The sequence below is a fragment of the Lepidochelys kempii genome, chromosome 1 (genome assembly GCF_965140265.1).
Source record: "Lepidochelys kempii isolate rLepKem1 chromosome 1, rLepKem1.hap2, whole genome shotgun sequence".
In the NCBI taxonomy this organism is placed as follows: domain Eukaryota; kingdom Metazoa; phylum Chordata; order Testudines; family Cheloniidae; genus Lepidochelys; species Lepidochelys kempii.
Genome location: NC_133256.1, coordinates 36,707,556 through 36,723,168, shown reverse-complemented (window position 1 = coordinate 36,723,168; position 15,613 = coordinate 36,707,556). Strand labels below are relative to the sequence as shown.

At 41.0% G+C, this 15,613-nt stretch overlaps 1 protein-coding gene across 2 annotated transcripts in view; it reads right to left on the bottom strand.

Annotated features, from left to right (window-relative positions):
• DDX10 (DEAD-box helicase 10) overlaps positions 1–15,613 on the bottom strand; it is a 326,657-nt gene that overhangs the window by 86,244 nt on the left and 224,800 nt on the right. Inside the window, exon 16 of one of the 2 annotated variants that reach the window (XM_073339141.1) lies at positions 4,441–4,497. In XM_073339141.1, coding sequence (XP_073195242.1) covers positions 4,441–4,497 — 57 coding nt within the window. Of the gene's footprint in view, positions 1–4,440; positions 4,498–15,613 lie in introns of those variants that run through there. The other variant, XR_012158274.1, reaches the window with a different exon arrangement.

The following is a 15,613-nucleotide window of genomic DNA, read 5'->3' as shown; positions in this document are numbered from 1 at the left end:
ACCTTGTCACTCATTCTTACCTAAAGGGGGAAAAAACCACAAAGTATCAGCCTTGATACACTTACCGTCTTATTCGGTCTGCAGGGCACACACAGAATTGATGGCCAGAAGTTACTAACACCATCCTCAATCAAACCCTCAACACTTGTCAGACATTTTAATGAAGCAGAGTATGACAATCTCAGTACAACCTGCCGAGAACATGAACATAGTGAGATCACTGCCTAACGTTTAGCAAGACTGCTCTCAGAATGACTGAGCATCAATAAGTTTCAGTTGCACGAGCCAAAAACTTATGTACTGAATGGCAGCTGAGTTCTGTGGTTCTGTTTTAATAGTTAACACAAGCCCTGCAAAAGGTCACTGTCACTATGGGGCTGTTACAAGGGTGTCTGGAGACATCTGACTCTGAACTCCTATTCTGGTTCTTCAATCTCCCTGCTCCCTAGTGCTGCTGCCAGCTAATGCCCAGCCTCTTTCTGGAGAATGATGATGCCTTCTTAAAGGACCAGTCTTCATTATCTGTATTATGGCAAGAAAATCGTATCTGGAGTTCTATAGAGCTACTCTCTGCACAAACACACAATAAGACAGTCCATACTGCAAAGAACCAATAATCTAAATAATCAAGAAGTGACGTGAGTTTCCTGAAATCACACAGTAGGTCAGGGACTGAGGCAGGAAATAAAACTAGCTGGACACCGGGTCCAGTCTTTTCTCTCCCTGAGACCTCTCTAAGCCCCCATGGAAAATTTTTCAAAGGTTCATGTTTTCATAACTATTTCATATTTCAAGAATCGTTCTTAAAACCACTTTCTTGCAGCACTAGAAACCTGGCATTGGGCTAAGCCATGAGAACTAGAATGCTTAACTCACTAAACAGAGTAAGCAGCAGAAGAGAAATTTCCAAAGTGGTTTCATTGCAGCTAACCCTGCTGTTCCTTGGGATCTTTAATAACCACAAATCGTCAGGAACTTGGATTTTAGGTCTCATCTGAAGTTTAAAAGATTTTTTTTTAAAAAAGGGTCCTATGATAGACTATCAAAATTTAGTGTCTTAGTTTTTGCTTCTAGTAATGTGCAACGTATATATTAATAACAATAACAGCAGTATATTTATGTTAATAATAGATTTACTAAAATCTCAGTACTTTCCACCTTTTTGTCTTCTTTCATTATGTACGTAACACAGTGTACAGTCAGCCAGCCAAAAGACAAAGCAACTGCCCATTTATTTCTGGCGTAGTGAATAAAAGTATGACAGGATACTGTGATATTATCAGTACTAAGTGCTGCTAAAACACTTCCTTCAAATTAAAACTAGCAATTATAAATTCATCTCTTGGATTTATCTACATTCATTTTTAAGAGTGAATTTCACAACTGAATTACATGCATGCTGGTGAGAAAAAAAAGGTGAAGACATGCCAATTACTCTTCCACATAACGGACTCATAGCTGTGAAGTGATTACAAAAGCCTAGTTCGGGTCTTTCATTTGATCCTGGCAGCTGGTGCACCTAAAGCAGATTAAAGGTCACATGTACTGAATTTTTCTAAAATAGCTTTAGTCTGCAGGCAAGACAATAGGTGGACAATGCACATCAGTGACTGGATCCCCAGAGACCACAAGCAACCGCTGGGCAGACCCAAAATGCCCTGCGCTGATCCCATGACAAAACTCTTTGGCCAGAAATGGAAAGAACTCGCAACAAAACGGAATGGTGTGGCGTCAACTTGCGTTCGTGGAGGGATAGACGAGGACAAGCCAGACAAAGGTGAGCTTTAAGAAATGAGGAATATTCCTGATAAACTAGTTCCTTTTGTGCGTGTGCATTTATGCATTCATTATTGGTGGAGCTGGTAGCACTGCCTATGGTATGACCTCGTGTGAACTGTGAAAAGCTTCAGATGCTGTTGCTTCCTCTGTGAAATTTTCTGGACTAGGGGACATTCTAAATTAATTCCTCAGGATCCTGACAGCCTGGCTGGACCTACCATCTTTATACATTATCTGCTACTTCCTTTCACTTTCCAGACTGAGAATCCGGGCTCCAAGTTGTCAGCCTATCCCACTGTGTCCAGGTTCCTTCCCCACTCTGAACTCTAGGGTACAGATGTGGGGACCTGCATGAAAACCTCCTAAGCTTACTTTTTACCAGCTTAGGTTAAAACTTCCCCAAGGTACAAACTATTTTACCCTTTGCCCTTGGACTTCCACTGCCACCACCAAACTTTATCTGGGTTCCTGAAAAAATGGAGTTTGGACATGTCTTTCCCCCCAAAATCCTCCCAACCCTTGCATCCCACTGGCCAGGAGGGATTTTAAAGGGGTTTACCCTTCCCTTTATATTTATGACACACTGGAAGCATTTTCTCTTCAGTAGGTCAATGCCAAGATATTCAGTGAGAGCCATGGAAAGTGACATGACTCCACTGCACACAGCACTAACAAAAATCATCCCTTGTGTACTTAAAACTAAAACTTTTGCTTATGCAACTGAGCTATGCCAGTTTTAGAAGCTACTGCACAGATGGTGGTTGCAGCACACTTATAAAGAAGAAACACTGTTGACAGAAAGGAAAAAAAAAAGCAGCTCACTCAAACAGTCACACCTCAGAAACAGCAGCGGACTTTCAAAGGGTAGGGGGGAAAGATTCAGGCTGAGAATAGTTTCAGCGGAAGCTTCCCTCTACCTAAAACCTCCTAGAAGTACTGGCAGCACTAGAATCTTTCACCGCTAACACAGGTTTGCATTTAAATACAAACAGCAGCTGGTGGGTTGCCTTAGTAAAAAGTTTGGGAATCACTGGTTCACAAGACACATTGTAAAAGGTGGCGTCCACTGTACATAAGTGCGAGAACACCTATGCAAATTCTGGGTGTTCAAATTTCCTACAGTCACTAAAAATAGAGAAATCCAGGATCAGAATAACTTGCAATGTTTAAAACTTAGAAATGGATTTTAAGAGACTCCCTATGCATACACACACAGCGAAGGCCGTGAGAAACAGGACTGGTGCAAATGCTTCATAGCATTTAAAATATAAACACAATACAGACCTGAGAGAAGAATGATAACACCTTACACTTTTATCCTGTAAGGTCTTCAGAGCAGGGACTGACATTTAATCGATATTGGACAGTGCCATAAATCTCTATAGCACTACATAAATAACTCAAAGTGGGTGGTAGAGCCTGCATTTTTTTGTCTTTTGAAATATCATGGATTTCCTTTTTATCCCTTAAGAAGGGGCAGAATTAAAAAAGCAATACAGTATTCATAAATGTTAAATACCTTGATTAGGATCAATACTTTATTCCTATATTTACATTTTGCTAATTGTTGATTCTGTAAAGTAATTTCCCTTCCAGCCTTCCACATTTATGCTTAAAAATATGCATATTTATATTTTAAATTGCATGCAAAAAAAGTCTACTCTCTGATTTAGAAGTCTATGATGCTGAGAGCTCACCTTTCAAGCTGTCTTTGAAGATGGAGCAATACTTAATACTCAGCATAACCAGGCTTTTCATCTTATACAGTAGAGTAATTACTTCCCACTTCAGAACAACAACGTAAGTTATCATCTCAGACTTGTACTCCAAGTGCCATAGCCGGCTTGGAAAAATCTGACAGAGAACATTATGGGTTTACTCAAGGGAGTCTGATCTGTGATAACTGCCAAGAACAAATCATGACTATTCAGGCATAGCATAATGAGATACAGTATGAGAAATGACACACATTATTGGGCTTGTACAGTATTCTGGAAAATCATTGTAACAGAATTTCCTCAGGTCAGCACAAGCCAAACCATACACAATACTAAATATGCCAATACAAAATTGTAACTATATATATACTATACGCTCATAACTACTTCAAAGGGTCTTCATATAATAAATTTCAATTTAAACACAGAAAATTCTTTGTGAATTTTGTAACATGAAGGCTAAATGAAACCTCACTGCAAATCTTACAGGTTGCCATGATGCATGCAGAGCCATAGGCATACACAAGCATACAATAATCAGCTGATATCACATTACATCTTAAAAACTGCAACTGGCTTGATATACAGAATAAAGTGAATGCCTCTCCCAAAGAATGCTCTGGGAATAGAATAAAACTGAAGAAAGAGAAAATCAGAACAGGAGAAAATAAAAACAAGTAACTTTGCATCATCAATGGGCAACAAATACATTTGTTTCCTCCACTTCGTACGGTACCATCACTAGCTGTCACACCAAAACAAAGCAAGAGTGTGGGGATGAAAACGACAAGCAAATAAAATTCTTTAAAATGCTATTGTATTAGGGAAATCCTGGAAAAAATAATCAAGTAAAAAACTGTTTAATGAGAGAAAGAAGAGCAGTATTTAAATTCCAGTTCCAGAACTATAATCACTGGTCTATCAAAACAATAAAAAGCCTTACCTTCTCGCTTTTCCTCCTGGCTTCTCTTCTTGCTTCCTTTTCTCTCAGCCTTTTCTCCTATGAGAAATAACAAGATCCATTATAATTTTAAAGTCATACTCCCATTTTATCTTCAAAGAGTAAAAGAATTTAAAAAGTTGAACTACCCTGTTTAACTCATTCCTACTGTGTGTAGCAGTAGAACAAAAACAATGAATACATGTCTGACTGAGGCACTATTCATTCATCTTTGTCCTGCCAGGGAAGATTAAACTTAGTGCAGATTAAAACCTTAATCATCCCAAAAAGACAACATGAATCTTTTAAGGCAGTTGTTTGCAGAGGTCTTCCGGTGGTACATCAACTCCTCTAGATATTTGCCTAGGTTTACAACAAGCTATATAAAAAGCACTAGCCAAATCAGTATAAACTAAAATTTCAATACAGTGATTTGTTTATACTGCTCTATATACTGTACACTGAAATGTAAGTACAATATTTACATTCCATGGTAAAAATGAGAAAGTAAGCAATTGTTCAGTAATGATGTGCTGACACACGTTTGTTTTTTTATGTCTGATTTTGTAAGCAAGTACTTTTCAAGTGAGGTAAAAGTTGGGAGTACATAAGACAAATCAGACTCCTGAAAGGGGTACAGTAGTCTGGAAAAGCTGAAAGCCACTGTTTTAAGGAATGATGCAATTAAGTATTCTGATAGTATTTTTAACCGGTTATTGCACTTAAAACACTAACATGGCATTGTCAAGTTCCATGTTTATGGTTTCTCATTGACCTCACAGGAAATCGCAGTTTACAAGTAAAATGATAGTTTTCGCAACAGTGAGCACTGCTAAAGACACTGCTAAAGGTCCTCAGACAAGCTGTGTTCTTCCTGGCCTCCACAGAACTACCATTAACAGACTCCGCAGTGGAATAGACTTACAGACTTTAAGGCCAGAAGGGGCCATCATGATCATCTAGTCTGACCTCCTGCACATTGCAGGCCATGAAACCTCACCCATCCACTCCAGTAATAGACCCCTAACCTCTGGCTGAACTACTGAAGTCCTCAAATCATGATTTAAAGATTTCAAGTTACAGAGAATCCATCATTTACTCTTGTTTAAACCTGCAAGTGACCCATGCCCAATGCTGCAGAGGAAGGCGAAACTCTCCCAGGGTTTCTCCCAATCTGACCCTGGGAAAAATTTCTTCCTGAACCTAAATACAGCAATCAGTTGGATCCTAAGCACTTTGGCAAGATCCACCAACCAGACACCTGGGAAAGAATTCTCTGTAGTAACTCAGAGCCCTCTCCAACTCGTGTCCCATCACCAGCAAGCATAGATTGGCTACATGCCATCATAGGCAGTTTCATCATACTATCCCCTCCATAAACTTATCAAGCTCAGTTTTGAAGCCAGTTAGGTTTTTCACCCCTACTGCTTCCAGCACTTCTAATTTCTTTACAGTCTACCTCATCATTAATATACAATGCTGCTTCATCCCTTTATCTTTATTTCTGTAATTCCTGAACAGCACATACCCGTCAATACCTGTACTCCAGTCATGATTACTATTCCACCAGGTGTCTGTTACCCTTGTTTCACTTCCTGAATCAGTAGCTCTAGTTCCTCCACTTTGTTACCCAGCTCCTTGCACTGGTGTACAAACATCTTAGTTATTTCTGCTTGGATTCACCCAGATTCCTTGCCCGATTTGGGTACAGTCATTCTACTGCCAGTATTGCCTGCCTGTTTGCATCACTGGTTTGGGCACTATTTTTCCTCCTAATGTCCATTCTCCATTGCTGTATTCTCTCTTTCTTGATTTTCCCAGCATTAACGATTGTGTTGCTGCATGAGCCAAAATAAAATGCAGCTCCTCCTTCCATAGATGAACTGGCTCTGCAATGCCAGCAGGAGTGAAGCAGCAGTGAAATTCAGTCAACAAAATAAGTAACTATGACTGTGACCACAAACAGGGAGCAGACAAATTGAGCCAGATGGTGCTCTTTGCTGGTAATTTTTTAATATGTCTAGTTTGTTTATTTTTAACCAGCCTGAGGAATACATCCAAATCAGGTTGTTGTTTTTTTTTTAGTTCTTCCCACCATATAAAGTTTCTCTGATATGTTCAGTTCATGGGATAAGCACAGCAAGTGCCTTGTTTCTGGACTAGAGCCTTGCAACCTGACCCAAAGCAGCGGGACCCAACTACAAGTGTCGGATTCAGGTCAAGCCAGATCTGAAAACCACCTAATCTGCTCAGGTAGGCTCAGATCACCTTTGCCTGCCTGTAGGGTCGACATGGCAGTTGCTACATACCTTGCTCCTGCTGGCCATGACCATCCCGCTGTGTTCTGTATGCCGCGGAGTGAGCATGTTGACGAGTTGCAGCACCTCTCGCTCACCGCACAGCAAGGTCAGCAGGATCAGAGACTGCAGCTGCCACCTCACTGACTCCACAGGCCAGAGGTAACCAGAGATGGTTCGCAGGCACAGGGAGCAGTAACCCCCAAGGATGAAGTGGCAGCAGTGTCACTGACCCAGGTTTGGGGGGAAATGTCGGGTTGGGTCTGAAAATTACTTGACATTCTCGGGTTGCAGTGGGGTTGGGCTTTAAAATTAGGCCCAAGTAGACCTCTACTCTGTAGTATGAAAGCCTATACTGACCAGTTTGGGTGAGACACTAAGGGTATGTCTAGACAGCATTTTTAAGTGAGCCTCCCAACCAGGGTTGACAGACTTCAGCTAGCAAGGTTCACGCTAATGCTCTGAAAATAGCTGTACAGACGGCCCATGGCAGTTGCAGCTCAGGCTGGAGTTCAGGCTCTGAAGCCTACCCGCCCCCTCCCAAAACTTTAGAGACCAAGCTCCAACCCAAGCCACCATTTCAGAGTGCTGTCTGTAGAGATATGTTTGTTGAAATTATAATTTATAGACGCTCCCTCATAAGGGGCCGTATTATGAGCATAGGAATTTGGAAGGAGATGTGCCCTGGAGGCGGGGGTTGCTTCTGCCACTCACAGCAGAATGGCTGTGTGCAACAGTTCACCCGAGACGCTCTCCTGTTTGTTTTATTAAAGTTTTATTCCTTTCTCATTCACTGGTTTGTTACACTATTTTTAGAGGGCCACTGTGCAATGTGCTACTGCGAGCTGTGCTAGCTCAAGTTTGTCGACCCATGACGGGAGGCTTGTGCCAGAAAGCTGTGTAGACATCCCTAAGGCCTGGCCAAATATTTTATTGGAATAACTCTGTTGGTCAGGGGTGCGACACTTTTTTCCTTCTGACAATGATACGCCAGTCAAAGCCCTAGCAGAGATGCTGGTATACTGGCATAGACGAACTTGTGACTGCATAGTTTATTTCACTTACCTGTACGGCCACCAGCACTTTTATACTGGTATAACTGTGCTGGCTGGCACAGCAAAAGAGGCAAAACTTTTAAATACAGAGAAGGCCAAACCTGGAAGTTCCTGCCACAAATGAGAACATGGAAGCTCCTGCAGTCCTGGTGCTGTGCCACATCAGGCCAGAGCGATCCCCATCAAATAAGAGAAAAGATTCTTTTAAAAACTGAAAATGAGGTAACAGTTTGATGCTCCTGATTCATGCCCTCTCTACGTTGGAACCTGAAAGAGCTGGCTATTTGTTTTTGTTTTTATTATTATTAAGGTGGGGAGGAGGAAAAAAACATAGAAAACCTCCTGCTTATGCAGGGAAAGGTAAATCACTAATATACTGTATATTGTCAACCAAACTGATCTGTCAAATGGATGGAGTATTTGAAGAATAATTTTGCCGTCACCAAAACGTTTATGGTTAGAATGCTGCAACACTTTTACCATTTGTCACAGTTTCATGGTTAACTGCCAGTTATTCCCCATTACGTAGTTGGGGATTTGATTTTTCTTTCCTAAACGTAGCTGAAGCTTACCAAGCCATCCACCTACCTCTGTATCGGTGACCTGTCCTCTCCATTATTTACCACTCCCTCCATTTTTGTATCATGATGTTTTTCTCTAATTTTCTCTTCCATGTGATTAATAAAAACATTAAACAGCATAGGACCAAGAATCAATCCCTGCGGGACCCCACTGGAACACATCTATTTGATGGTGATTCCCCGTTAACAATTACATTTTGAGACCTATTCGTTAGCCAGCTTTTAATCCATTTAATGTGTGCCACGTTCATTTTATAGCTTTCTAGTTTTGTACTCAAAACGTCATGTGGTACCAAGTCAAACCCCTTACCAAAGTCTAAGTAAATTACATCAACATTATCTTTACCAACCAAACTTGTAATCTCAAAAAAAAAAAAATCATGTTAGTTTGACAGGATCTATTTTCCATAAACCCATACTGATTTGCATTAATTCTATCACTCTCCTTTAATTCTTTATTAATTGAGTCGCGTATCATTAATTGAGCCGCTCTATTATCTTACCCAGGATCCATGTCAGACTGACAGGCCTATAATTACCTGGGTCACCCTGTTTTACCTTTAGTCTCAGAAATCCATCTTGTATTCTTTATGTGTCACGCATTTTACAGAAAGAAAATGAGACCTGTTTAAGAGTTTTAAGAAGTGGGACTATTTCTTGAAGTCTTAGAGGAATTTTAAATTTGTTAGTAATAATTTTCTTCTACAGACACTGGAATAGTAGGATTCATGGTAACTGGGGAACTCAGTTTTACCACAGGAGGGAAACAGAAGTAAAGGCAATTGTTGAGGAGGCTCACTCCATTCACAGATGAGCAAGAGAACCATGAGAAGGAGTTTTATGCAAGGTGTGTGTGTGTGGTGGGGGCGGGGGGGAGAGAGGAAGATTTGGGGACCTTATGCAAATAGCTAATTCAGGGAGCAGTTTTCAAACAGGATACTGACGCCAGCACTGAATTATATCATCATAGTAGGGACCATGATTCAATACACCCTAATAATTAGTGTATACAGTGGTATTTATGATAAAGTCTTGGCTTCTTCCACATTTTTTCAATATGAAATACAACAGAAAATGTTTCCTCTGTTATATATAAACTTTCTAAAATTTTAAATTTTGCAGTCATCTGAATTACTTATCCATTAAAAAAATCAACCATCTTAATTTATTATATGCAGAAAGCCCAATAATAATATAGGCTTAGGTAAAGAAAGGAGGAAACCACTGGAAAAACCCATGTAAGTGAATTCTAAAACTAATCCAGAAGGAGCAGAGCAGATTTTCTACCTTTCGCCCTTCCCCATCAGTTCTATGCTATTTCTTGCTTTTCCAGCAACCTAACTCTGTGGCTCTTTTCAATATCAGTATTTTTCATAGGCAGAACTTGCTACGAAGCACGTATTAAGTTTTCCACCTTTTCCAGTCCAATTTCCAAACTATTTTGTTATGCATTCTTGGCTCTGGCATGTCACTTTCTCAGTTCTATGATAAAACTACCTGCTCCCTTTAAAATGTTACCTTGAAAAGAAGGTGGAAGGGACTAGAGTGATATTAACAGGGACCTGGGAAAGTGAGATGACTGATATTCCACAGCAGGACAGAAGAGTTTTGAAAATGAACAGCATAGACGTTTCAAGAGAGGAAAATTCTACTGTATATGGAAGAGACAACGGCTCAACATTGGCCACAGAATCAGGTTGAGATGAAAGCAGAAGTTCATATTCAAGGGAGCTATAGCAGTAGAATGCAAAGAAAGGGCTGAGAAGGCACAGGGTTGAGATAATGCATTAGAGAGGACAGATGACAACATAATGTATAGGATACTTTATAAAAACAGTGGAAAGGGAAAAGGATAGCATCATTAGTAGGAGTGGAATTAGAAGTCAGAGGGAGCAGAAGATAAAAGCAATAGCATGCAAAACTAGAGGGGAAGCTTTGTATGAAGAGAACTGCTGCCATCAGCACCTTAACAAATATTGGAAATGTAACTTTACTTTGTGGGAAAAAGTAAGGAATCCGTTCCTCTTTGACAGATGAGGGAAATAGATGGACAAGATTATTAATTTAGGCCTCAGTTCAGGAAAGCATCCTTATTCAGGACAGTGCTTAAGCAGACACTTAACTTTAAGTATCTGAATAAATTCCATGAAAGTCAACTATGCTGTCCTGAGTAGCAATGTAATGCTTTTCTGAATCAGGGCCGTATCTGAGATTGAGGGCCCATTCTTCTCGGCACAGAGCAAGAAACAGTCTCTTCTGCAAAGAGCTACTCTAAATGATGAGACAACGGGTGGGAGAAAGTAAACACCACCAGTATTATACAACAGTGAAAACAGACTGAAATGAAATAACTTGTCTAAGGTGACAAAGAAACTCTATGGCAGGAGCCAGAAAATGGAATCCAGATCTTCTAAATCCCGGTATGGTGTTTTAACCCACCAGACCTCCCTTCCTTGCATTTAAATTACATTCTGCTAGAAAGGAAGAATGGAAGGACGGGAATAGACGTGGACAATATATTGTAAGATAGCTGGAAAAGGCAACCAAGAAAATGTAGATTTAGCCAACGATAATCAAATTTATTCCATGTCAGTTAATTCTCATTTTATAGATAAGCCTGTATCTGTAGAGATTCTTGAATCACTAAGGTCTCTGACACTTTAATTTTTAGAATTTTCTACAAGCAGCAGAAGAATCTGGATTTTCTTGGAGTTTGCATTTTCATAATACATAGTAAGAATACAAGGTTCTATCATGCTATAAATCATTACTTGGAAGACTAGCATATAATTCAGCAATGAACATCAAATTTATTAGTAGCAGGAAAACAGAAAATTACATTTCAATGTACAAATACTTCATTACATATGCTCCTGGCTTACTAGCTGACTTCTTATCTGATACAGCTCTACAGTTCCCTAATATTGCAAATTTCCAACTGAAAGGCATACAAATAGGCAGATCCTGTTATTGAGTATGGCATTCATTTTTTATTGCCAATATCTGTATATCATAACTTCATAACACAGCAGCATGAGATTGTCAGTTAAAGCTGCAGAGCATCACAATTTGATTAAAAAACTTTCTCCCCAATAGTGGTTGTAGAAATCATGTCTCCCTGGAGTCTCCATTTGTACCCAACTGCTTGCCCCTTATAGGGTAAACTTTTATTCCAGATGAGGAGCTTATACAAACACTAGGTCATGTCTACACTTGCCATTTAAGCGCAAAAGCGCAAAAAGTCCCTCAGAAGTTTCACCATAAACAGAAAACCACCTCCTCGAGAGGCGTACAGTTCTTGCCAGTGATACTTTTGCAGTGATGTGCAAGTGAAGACACGCTCTTCCAGTTTACACAGCTTTTATCCTCCGGAGGATATCCCACAGTGCCTAGGTGACCACTCTGGCCAGAAGCTCTGCTGCTAGGTAAACAGACATCTGCCCCTCCCCCTATAAAGCCCGAGGAAGTTTGAAACTCCCCTTCCTGTTTTTTGGGAAGTGCTCACTTATCTGGCCAGGTGACAATGACTGCTCCACAGAGCAAAGGATCCCCTGATTGGAACAATGCTGAGCTATTGGACTTGATCCGTGTTTGGGGAGAGGAGGCTGTGCAGGGAGGCAAGATGCCACACGGTCACCCCTTCCCACAAGACCTATCCTCAAAATGGAGAGAGCTGCACTGTGGGATAGCTGCCCTCAGTGCACTGCTCTCATCGGTGATGGAAGTGCCGCAAATGCGAACATGATCTGACGCCTGTGGAAGTAAGTGAGAACACAAACCTGCACTTTTCTTTTACTGGTTCCCGATCACCGGTGAAACTGACAGTGCAAAAACTCTGCAAGTGTAGACATAGCCTAAGTTTCCAGCAAGCAGGGGTGCAAATCAACCCTGAACTAGCTTGCCTCACATTAAGTGTCTGTGTCCTGCTGACGAATACTAAAAGTTCCCTAGTGCACTTTAATATACTCCTGTTTCAAGGTGAGGTAGATCAAGCACACTGTGGAACTTTTAGCATGCAGCAGCAAGGTCCACACAGCAGGCTAGTGTGGGGGAGGGTCGTGTTCCAGCAGGCCATGAACCACCTTTGTTTAGAAAAGCTTGAGGCATGTTGGTTTCCTTTTCAGACAGTCAACACAGAATCAATCATAGGCTAACTGGAAAGCAAAGCAAGACCCTGCTCTTTTCTTCCCAGCCTGCGCTTCCAGTCCCTGCATTCCTGGAGTAAGAAATTCAGCCCTAAACCAAGAGTGGCCAACATGTGACCTACATACTGGAATAGGGTTATCAGATAGCAACTGTGAAAAAAATGGGACCAGGGGTAGGGCGGTAATAGGCGCCTATATAAGAAAAAGTCCCAAAAAACAGGACTGTCCCTTTAAAAACAGGACAGATGGCAACCCTATCCTGGAGCAGCCTGCATGGAACTTGGTAGAAAGCGCACAGGTTGCAGAAGAGAAGAATTTGGAGAATGCAACAGGAAGTCGGTGTGACAATCAGGGTCCAGACACCCGCAAGGGATAACAGGGGGGCCAAAACTACAAAGAGTAAGCAGTTGAATCAACTGGTTGTATACAATGTCATTGTGTATAAATATATATCAAGTAAGGCCTTTTATGAAAGCCTGTAATGTTCTGAACTTTATGGTCATTAGGATATACATATATAGGTTATAACTATGAATATATGTATATATACGTGCATATAAATATATGTAAGTATATATGTATAGAACACAGTAATAGTAATTAGGGTATGTCTACACTTAAAATGCACTTCAGTGTAAACACTACTTATGATGAGGGGTAGGGTTCTCCTATTGGTGTAGGTAATCTACCTCCCAGAGAGGCGGTAACTAGGTTGACGGAAGAATTCTTCTGTTGACCTAGTGCTGGTCTATACCAGGAGTTCTAGGTTGCTACAGCTACGTCTCTCAGGGTGTGGAGTAGCTATATTGAAATAAGTCCCCCCCTGCAGGGATGGGAAGGGTTCTCCTGTCGCTGTAGGTAATCCACCTCCCCAAGAGGCAGTAGCTAGGCTGATGAATGAATTCTTCCATTGACCTAGCGCTGTCTACACTGGGGGTTAGGATGGCTTAATTATGTCTGAGGGGTGTGGATTTTTCACACCCCTGAAAGACAACTATGCCGATATAACTTTTCAGTGTACATCAGCCCTAGGCTACAACTACAGCCACGTGGAGAAGCAATCAGACAGCGAGGAGCACTTCCTGGGTAATTGTGTACACAAAACCAAATCAAAGCGCCTAGCACTGTATAACCCAGAGAAAGACAGTGGTGGACTATTAACGGTAATGGAAAAACACTGAGAAGAAAACCCCAGTCTTGGAAAATTAAGCAAGGAGGGAGTTTCCCGTGCTCTGTGGCATGGTCTACACAATAAAGTTAAGTTGATGTAAGCCAACTTGTGACAACCTTGTTGTGCAAGTATCTACACTTACATTCGTGGGAGACAACTTTAAGTGCGCTGTTATGCTGACATAGTAACGTCAGCTCCCCGAGAGGCATTGAGCCACAGTTGATGTACGCAGGTTGATGCTGCTCAAGTGTAGACAGCTTTGATCCCAACAAACAGTTCAGATGAGACACATTACACGGTGTGCAAGTATGAATGGGAAGTGGCATATGAATTTTGCAGTGGCCTTTTTTTTTTTTTTTTTTTTTTTAAGTAGGTTGAAATGCAAGCAATGCATTCTGAGGAGAGAGCTGAAAGGAGTAATAGAAGTTTCTAGGAGCACAAAAAGAGGAAAACTGTGCCAAGTGTCAGGGACAACATGGAAGAAGGCACACAAGGAAAAACTTGAGAAGGAAACACCTAGAGCAAAGGAAGCAAGAGGGGGAGTAGGAGGAAATAGGAGCCAAGATGTGGTCAGGGAAGTTCTGTGGAGCTCCATGAAAGCGATGAGGAGAAAGTTAAACTTGATGCAGATGGTGAGGGGGAAGGCGGTGAACAGATTTAAAGAGGAATATTTTAGCTACAGCATTTTGGATAAACGGAGTTGAAAGGCCAGAGACGGAAAAGTGGTAATCAAGGCAGGAGGAGACCAACGCACAGGGAAGGATTACAACTGTTAGGTCATCTTCTTGTAAAGAGATGTCAAGAGGAAGAATTGATAGGATTTAGTAACAGCCATATTAGGGGGGAGAGAAGTCAACACTAACACTGGGTGACAGGGAAGAAAGTGGAATCATTAACATCAATGGAGAAGGCAGGGTTCACTTTGCGGGGTTGCGTTATAACTGGCGGTGGGACACAGACAGGTGTCAGAGGTGTAATACTGTAAGGGAGAAGAAATTACAGAGCCATAAGTGATGGGTTTAAAAACTAGTTGTAGGAGATATCGGAGTGGTAGAGAGCAACTAAATACTTGCGACAGACAGCCTCAATTTCCTCCTGGGGGGGAAAAAACCTGGCAAGATCCTGCATAGAGTGGGAAGAAGTGGGAGGGCCACATTGTCAAAGATAGAGAAAAGCCACTAGGAATCGAAGATACAAAAGTCCGGAAAGGATGAGAAACCGAACTGTTTTAGCAAGGAAGGCGGCTGAACTGAAGGAAAAGAAGAAAAAATTGCAGAGAAGGCTGTTTGCATTTTCTACAAAGGTGCTTAGCTACACAGGAGCAAATGAGACAGCAGCCATGGTTGGAGACTGGCAGAAAAGACAAATGGTGGGAGAGGAAGCAAAAATAATAAATAAATAAATAAATAAATAAATAATGAAAAGGCTGAAGGAGAGAAGAGGGACTCTGAAATCAACAGAAGGGAGGGATGTCAGTGAGGGAAGAAAAGTACTGAAAAGTGCAGAGATGTTGATTGATTTGTGGTAGCAAAAAAACTATATTTTAAAAAAGGACAAGAATATACAATTTCGGCAAGCATTAAACAGCACAGGTGAGCCAATGAATGCCTAGATGCAGTAGGACTGCAATTTCAAATGGAGTTTTATCTGATTAAAGACTACACAATGAAGCCCTCCAAAAAGAGTCTGGGTACTCTCTCTGGACATTGTCCTCTCTAATTTTATTATTTGTTACATACTTTTGTTCATGTTTTGTGAACAAAATTACAATAATCACACTTGTTCAAAATAAAATTTAATCTCCCATCTGCTCTCTAAAATACAAACAGTATATTCAATCTTTCCATCCTTTGTTGCATGTCCTGGGTTCAATGCACGTCATTTGCAGGACACCAAAGACATTTTGAAGTTTTTTGGTTTATTTGCA